This window comes from Dermacentor variabilis, chromosome 3 (assembly GCF_050947875.1).
Source record: "Dermacentor variabilis isolate Ectoservices chromosome 3, ASM5094787v1, whole genome shotgun sequence".
In the NCBI taxonomy this organism is placed as follows: Eukaryota; Metazoa; Arthropoda; class Arachnida; order Ixodida; family Ixodidae; genus Dermacentor; species Dermacentor variabilis.
In genome coordinates this window covers 133,880,711-133,888,449 of record NC_134570.1, presented here as the reverse complement: position 1 = coordinate 133,888,449, position 7,739 = coordinate 133,880,711, and the positions used below count along the sequence as shown (strand labels likewise).

General features: G+C 45.0%; 1 protein-coding gene across 1 annotated transcript; it reads right to left on the bottom strand.

Annotated features, from left to right (window-relative positions):
- Positions 1 to 7,739, bottom strand: LOC142574197 (neprilysin-like). Its single transcript, XM_075683344.1, has 5 exons — positions 7,615 to 7,739; positions 4,639 to 4,704; positions 4,271 to 4,375; positions 3,613 to 3,683; positions 1 to 154 (listed from the first exon to the last, which is right to left on the bottom strand). Exons 2-5 carry the CDS (start codon positions 4,702 to 4,704, stop codon positions 55 to 57), a joined length of 342 nt encoding a protein of 113 aa, XP_075539459.1. The 5' UTR covers positions 7,615 to 7,739; the 3' UTR covers positions 1 to 54.

The following is a 7,739-nucleotide window of genomic DNA, read 5'->3' as shown; positions in this document are numbered from 1 at the left end:
GGTTAACCTTCAAGTTGGTTTTCCTAATTCCCAATTTCACAGCTTGCCATGCTCCTATAAAATCGAACACTTGTCAGGCGTTCCCAGGACACTCGTATCCGCGCAAACAAAGTCTTTTGACATTCGAAACGAGCTCTGCATGGGAACCACAATTCTGCAGGAATAAAAGAGTACAATTACAGTTTCAGTTGGAGAGATTCATTTCAAAAAGTATCTGGTAATGGTGAAATGTGGCAATACTGGCATGCGCTACTTTTGAAGAACTTCAGCGTACGTGCTTTCAATTAATGTCGTTAGAGCACGAGAGTGGGCGTGGACAACGCATCACATTGCTACATGTTCTGGCGAGAAACAAAGGAAAGAAAGACGAAAATGACCGCGAGGCAATTTTGAGTGGTAGTGCGCTGCTCGCGTACTAACAACCTTTGTAAGGTGTACAATAGTCTTCCACAAAATCGCGGCGTATATTCTCACGCGGAGTAAGTGTAAGCCTTATTATTTTTTTTATTTCGGTTAAATAAACCGTTTATCTTACTGCACGGCAACGCATTCCGGTTCCGTTAAGCGCATAGAGATCGCCATGGGAGGGTGACAATACTTAATGTATGCTTTGATGGCTATATTTCTTGATGTAAGAAAGCTTTTGACAATTGCGGTATCTGAAGTTTAGGGAAATAAGTATGCAGACTAGTAAATAATGCAAACGAATAATTAATTAGTTTATAGAGTCCTGGTGGACACTGCGTAATTCAAGAGTTGACCCGTTCAGGAATTGCACAGTTGTAACTCCAGTTTCGTGAACAATCGCGCCTTCGAACACATAATTTTCACTCTAATTAATCACAAGCACAGAAAAACTTGGTGAAAACGAAAGAGTCCGTATGCAGAAAAATCTCTAACGCTAGCATTTTTCATTGAGAAAATTCCAACCAATTACTATGCCAATTAAACCAACTATTAGGAAAGGCGGCCGGCGAATGGAAAAGAGCACTCCAAAGTAAGAAAGGTTTCTGAATTGGGCACAGATACCTCCGCGTGTTGGGACAAGTTTGTGTCCGTTATTTTTATAGAGCTCGACGATTTCTTTCCTACTAACTGGCGCCTGTGTTCTTCATACGTTGGTTTTCAATTCAGGCAAATGGCAAGTTTTTACATTATAAGCATGCTTCCACTTTCCGAATTCCTGAGGAAGAGAATGGTGAAACCTAATTTGCTTTATCAGCGCTTATCAACGGCGAGTACGGTGAACTTATAGATGGCTATAAAAGAAACGTTCGCAGTATTAATTAAAGTCGGGGCTGGAGGCAAACTGCCAATGTAAGTACAGCTTCGTTGTCGCAATGTTACGTCGTACTACAGTGCGTCAAGTGTTTCCATATCCTAAGTACGCTTGCCCTCTAACTAGTGTGTTGATTTGCCTGCTGTAATACAACTTCAGCGGATGAGTTGCGAGCAATTTTTAAAAATAAATTGCCGCGATTGGTGCTAACCGAGTGGTGGCCAAGTTGCGCAATTGCTTTAGTAGTCCAGCTCATGAAATGAGGACCACCCAGCGCTAACCTGACCGAATACTTGCGAGACACTTTGGTATGCCATTTGCGATGCGGGTAGAACAGTGCAGGATTGCGCAGTGATACCGCCGTAGCAGGCGCGCACAAATTACTCCAACAAACCGACGCTCACTGAAAGCTAGCACGAGCTTTGCCGCTTGTACAAAAGCGTCCGCAATCACTCCGAAACTGGCCACAAGCATAAGAAACTTGATAGATTATCAGTCGCTAGAAAGGAACCAGAACCATTCTACTTTTCAGTAACGGACGCGCCCGTCTACAATGCTTGATTCTGCTGTAGTAGTGCTGTGACAGTAGCGAAGTGACAGTGTCCTGCTGCTCGAAGTCATGTCAGGGTATGTAGGATAAAATCTTCTGACTATGACTATTCATCTATGGAGCCCCGGGGTCCGCCCGTCGACGGGCCGGGCTGAGCGGTCTCCTTAGGCTGCAACAACCAGCTCATTATCATGGTTCTTGCTTGTATTTCCTCACTGCCTTGAGTACTTCGCCTTTAGTTTCCAACCAAGGACTTCAACCTAGACCCTAACTACACCATACTGCACTGACAAACCCCATGATCTCGAGGGCAAGCTTGAAAAACAGGAGCTTGTGCGTGAAGTTTAAAAATATGGGGTTTTACGTGCCAAAACCACTTTCTGATTACGAGGCCCGCCGTAGTGGAGGACTCCGGAAATTTAGACCACTTGGGGTTCTTTAACGTGCTCCTAAGTCTAAGTACACGGGTGTTTTCGCATTTCGCCTCCATCGAAATACGGGCGCCGTGGTCGGGATTCGATCCCGCGACCTCGTGCTCAGCAGCCTAACACCATAGCCGCTGAGCAACCACGGCGGGTGCGTGAAGTTTCATGACAGAATTGTTGTTATGCACAGTATACTCGATCAGTATCTGTTGGCAACGCAAGCTTGCAGCAAAAAAAAAAAAAAATGAAAAACGCCGTGCCCTTCCACCCTGTGAAGAAGGATGACCAGCGAAGCTGTGTATGTTGGCCCCCTTCCAAGGCGAACTGCACCTCTATGGGCATTGCACTATCTTTGGGATAGGGCCACGTAAGGGCAGTGCTTAACACTGGCTTCACCTCCGCCGCAGGTCGGCCCAGTATTGCACTATCTTCGAGATCGGGCCACACATGGTTAGTGCTTAACACCTGCTTCACCTCCGCCGCGGGTCAGCCCGGGCGTTGCTCCATCTTCTCAATATTGTCTCTGCACATTGTTGCGGCTTATGGCGGCGTTGGCAAGGAGTCCACCAATCCCATCGACGGCTAGGTCAGGTTGTAAGAATGAATGACAAAGGGTTTATTAGTTTAGTTAGGCTCCCGTTAGGCTCAAGTTGCGGAAGCACACTCCATGCAGGAGCAATTTCGAAGTCTGACTTCAGACCAGGACCCTCTGACCCATTGCTCGAAATGCCTCCGCTTTTAATACCGTCGTCTTCCCTAGGCGAGTCGACTAGGGAATCTGAAGACGGTCCAGCAGTAAGTCACAATTGTCGGAGCCATTGTGACAGCTCGCCCATGCTCGCAACACTCCACAGTCTCCGAAGCCCGATGGTTTGGAATATGCGACATGATGGCAACCTGCGAATCCAAGGTCGCCGTCGTTGTTTGGTAGCATCGGATGCCTCCCCCCCCCCCCGCCTTCATCCTTAGTTCAGGCTGTCAGGTAATGGTGGGGTTGGTGGCCTTTTGTGGACCAGTCAAGAGTCCGTGTTCATGCTGCGCTGACCTCAGAATAGGTGCTGATGGAGGGGTGGTAGTTTGCCTTGCGGCAAACGTCAAATTAGCGCCTTTGTGGCGTTGAGACTTAACACGGACACGATCGCGGAGGAAATTGCCCTTAATAGCCGGAGGCACTGAACTATCTTCGGTATCGGCCCACGTATGGGGAGGGCTTAGCGCCTTCTTCACCTCCACCGTGGGTCGGCCCGGCATTGCACTATATTCGAGATTTTGTTTCTAGACACGGACACGATCCTGGGGGGAACTAGCCATTAACAGCTTCGCTTCGCAGTAAAAAAATCTAAAGAATCGCTACTCACCGAAGCTTACTGTCTAAGCCTGTCAGGTTCAGCATATTCTTGTATTCTTTGCGCTTCGTCGTGCAGAAGTTCTGCGTAAGGAAACGCGTGCAGTGTTGAATAGGCACCTTATTCGACATGTGATACTGCACAATAAGAACTGAACATAGGTGCAATGGTTTTAATAAAATAAACGCAAGGTGGAAACTACTGCCTATAAGCAATAACGTTACATTTGTTCAGCGAGTGAAATCTTCCAATCGGCCGAATAAGAATTAGAATGGATAGGAGTACCGAATCGTACGCTGCGAAACGAAATGCGGAATGTTGCGCGTTCCCGTTTGTCAGGTTTTGTGGTAACATTTTGAGGAAGACTCATCAAATTTCTTTCTAAAGTGTTAGAGAAGAGCTCTCCATTCCAAAGGAAAAATATAATACAGTAGTGCAGCACAGCATAACAAAATAACTAATTTGCTGCGCATATGTTTCAGCATTTACTGTGCAACCACTATGCGACTCTGCGCAATCATGCAGGTAACATAGAACTGCACTCTAAATAGGCATTTCTGTTGCAGCGCGAAAATTGTCAGTTTTGGGAAGACAATAAAAACCGCTGTGCACATTTGTTGGTGGGCTGATGATCCCAGACCGACTGGTGCCTAATTGTTTGAACACGTACCATAGCGAACTGCAGAAAGAAGTACTGGTTTAGGGTGAGCTTCATGTCAGGAATGTTAGAGCTCACAAACTCTTCTTCGTACTTGGCCATGAATATTAGGTATCCCTGCAAGAATATTTTACGAATATAATTATAAAGACATATTGGTCGGAAGTCAGCATCTAGTTATTCCAATGTGTTAACAATTTCCCTAGTAGTCGCTACTGAAAGCTAAGAAGCAGGTTTGAGAGGAAGGCATTTTTGTGAGTTGAGCTGATGCGATAGCCACATGACTGTCGACAGGTTAAGATAGCCAAAAGCGCAGCGTTTTGTTTGAAGGCCACTGGCATCTCTTACATCATTATTGCTTATATTCACGCGTTAAGTACCTTGTACGCAAGTGACAGCCCACCAGACATCATAGTCAACTCCTCTAGTACCTGTGGATAATCCATCTGAAAAACGAACAAACAACCAAAAATATTCGGTGAGCGTAACTAAAAAGTGCACTTCAGTGGGGCGTTAGCCTACACAAAATCTAGAGCGAAAGCTATCCAGTGACTATTTTGACTGAATTTATTCTTTGTAGTTCGATAACTAACTACCACACGGAGCAACGTATGCTCCACGTGCTATTACAACTTCCAGACTATTTCCATCTGCACAAAAAAAAAGAAAAAGAAAAAGAAGGCAAGAAACATCGTATCTTGGCTGAAATTGGTCCATAATAATAGAGCGCTCTTAAATTGTTTGCTGCATTTTTAGCAAATGATGCGACCATCATTTGAAGAAAATGAAGAAAGACTTTCTTCAGCTAAGTTTTATATGCGATGTACGACATATTACTCGGCAAAGCCTGCCAAGAAGTGTGTGCTGCAACGCTTGGCATTAGCATCGCTGAAGTGTTTAACACAACGAAATCCCGAGTGAAAATAATTGTCGGACAGAAATAACAGAACGTTCGCCGCATCAGAGTGTGCCTGTGGAGTGGTGCGCGATGGAGTTGTTACGGAATAATGCCGGGGGTGGGGGGGGGGCGCATGGATTACCACGTGCTTTTCGATTATATAATTTGTCAACAAATAGTTATAAATATTGTGGAGCTGGTGGAAAGAAGTGACCAGCTACATACACGGCGTGCGTGAGTGAAAAATGCTCTGTAAGGAAGCAGAACCCGTGCGTTCGCTAATGGGTTATATTGGAATACTGCTGTTGTTGCGAAAGTCCCGCATGATCCATGATCATCTCATCCAGCTGCCCAATCTTTCTATTCGTCAAAACTTAAGCAGTCATTTTAGCTGTGAGCGAATATTTTAAATTCGATTACCAATCAAATATTCCCTGATTTTGATTCGTATTCGAGTCTAGAATTTCCTTTTCGAAATTGCCCATTATTTGTTTCTTATTATTACTAGGTCAAGCCCACTACGTTCGCGTACTTTAAAAACAACGTGAGGGGACAGCACATACCTCCGTACTTCAGTAAAGAACCACTGCGTTAGTTTAGTGGCTACGACATTGAGCGGCTAACCTCGAGGTCACGGGTGCGATCGTCGCCGCGGAGGTGGCATTTCGGTGGAGGGGCAACGGAAAAAAAAAAAATAACGGACTCGCGTATCATGCACCGCACGAACGGTTAAAAAAAAACGTAGTCAAAATTATTGCGCACTCCCCCTCAGCGGCGTGGTGTGTCTGAGCGGTCAAATCGTGGTTTTGGCACGCAAAATCCCAGAACGTCTTTTCCTTCAACGAACGCGTGCGTTTGGTGACTTGTGGTTTTCTTGTTGGGTCTGCAATGCTGCAGCATTAAATTGAAAGCAGTTGTTTCCCATTTTCAAGCTTCTGGTTTGACCGGATGTCTATAGTGGCGAACAGACTTGCTACCTGTAAATAATAATGTAAATAATCCGCCTGTTTCTTCTTTTTTACCTAGCGGATTTCTCGCAAACTTTGTATTTCACTTTGTATATAAATGTGAAAATATTTAATGTCAAGAGGTCTATTGCCTCGAATACTAATATTCTGTTCACCCGAGAAAACTTAATATTTGAACCTCTGCCCGCCTCACCTTATCTTCTGGTTTGAACGATATCATGTTATCATGTTCTGTTCGTCTCATAAGCCACCCTTTTATCAGTCCAAAATTTGAACTTGCGGAATCGTATGTGTTTCTTTAGGACCCGTACTCGCATATGGACTGCGTCAATATGCAGAGTATGGGGCATGTAAATTACATTATTCAGCGTATTGTGATAATAGCAATGCCATTATGTGCTTCAGGCGATCTAATTCCGCTCAAAATGGAGAATAACAAAGTTCACAAGCACGCCCACAGAAGGAGAGCAGTTCAACGACAAGCGACTGCACTTTACTAACCGCATTGAGTCCCAGTGACACTTCGTTCAAAACCAGCCCTGAGCGCTTGATAGAAAGTGTTCTCCAAAGCGATTTTGCAGTTTTCATGCCATTGTGCTAAAGCACACGCAGCTCAGGCTATAATTATTTCCGCTTAATTTCCGTGGCTGACATTGCTCTGGATACTGTCCTTTAGCATTCGACTGATTCGGCTCGTTATACCCTATCTAGCCTGCTTTGTGGAGTATCTGTAAAAAAATAATTTTGTTACTTTATTGCAGCTTTGTTGCAGCATTGCTTTCACAGCACATGTCTGTCAAGCTCATATACTTCGAGATGCTTCAACCTTCTTCCCCGACGTGCGCTACGCTAATCGGCGTGAATGCGTGCGCTTGCGTTAGATTATTTTTTTTTTACCTCCAAGACAATAAACTAAATGGCCTTAGTAACAAAATTCATCCTTAAGAGATTAATGAGATTCCTGTTCATTTTGTTCTCTCGCTCTCTCTCTTTTTTGCAGCCACAGCGGACGATTTACTGTGATGTTCAATATGAACTGCAGCGTTGTATCCGTGCTGGAAGGGTCCTAGGAGAGGCAGCGCCCAAGTACAAAATATTTGTTCATTAGGTACCAGGAGTTGCAACAGTGTTTGTTTCACGAATTGTCGTAAGTAGGCGATTCTGTGCAGTCTTGGAGTCTCATAGACCACAGACAGCGCGTTGCGGTTTATGTTCAACGCGACTGTACGTTAACACTGCTTTTTGCGTCAAACAAAGGATTACTAGGCCCGCGGATTGGGATCGGAAGCGAACGCACCCAGAGCTGCATTTCACTTAGTTGATGCGAATACAGATAGTACGTTCTGTTGTCGCGGGAAGGAATAGCAAGCGCTGGTAGCCAAGGATGAACGTGTATGCCTGAACAAAAGTAGCGTAAATGGCGATCAAATTTGATTCAAGCACAAGAATTGTAGAAATGCGAAGAGGCGCAGTCGCACGACAAACCTCACCTGTAGTAGGGCACCTCGATCTGCGATCGCGTCAACGTTTCTTGCGGTACAGTTCACCACGTCGCTGAATTTCTTCCTCGTGTACTCTGAGTGCCAATTCTGGATTTTCAATCGGTGGTTAATGA

Coding starts and splice junctions, on each gene's coding strand:
- LOC142574197 (XM_075683344.1), bottom strand. CDS start 4,704: ATGGATTATCCACAGGTACTAGAGGAGTTGACTATGATGTCTGGTGGG. Junction 3,684..4,270: donor TCTTTCTGCAGTTCGCTATG/GTACGTGTTCAA, acceptor TTCCTTACGCAG/AACTTCTGCACGACGAAGCG. Junction 155..3,612: donor GGCTTAGACAGTAAGCTTCG/GTGAGTAGCGAT, acceptor TTATTCCTGCAG/AATTGTGGTTCCCATGCAGA.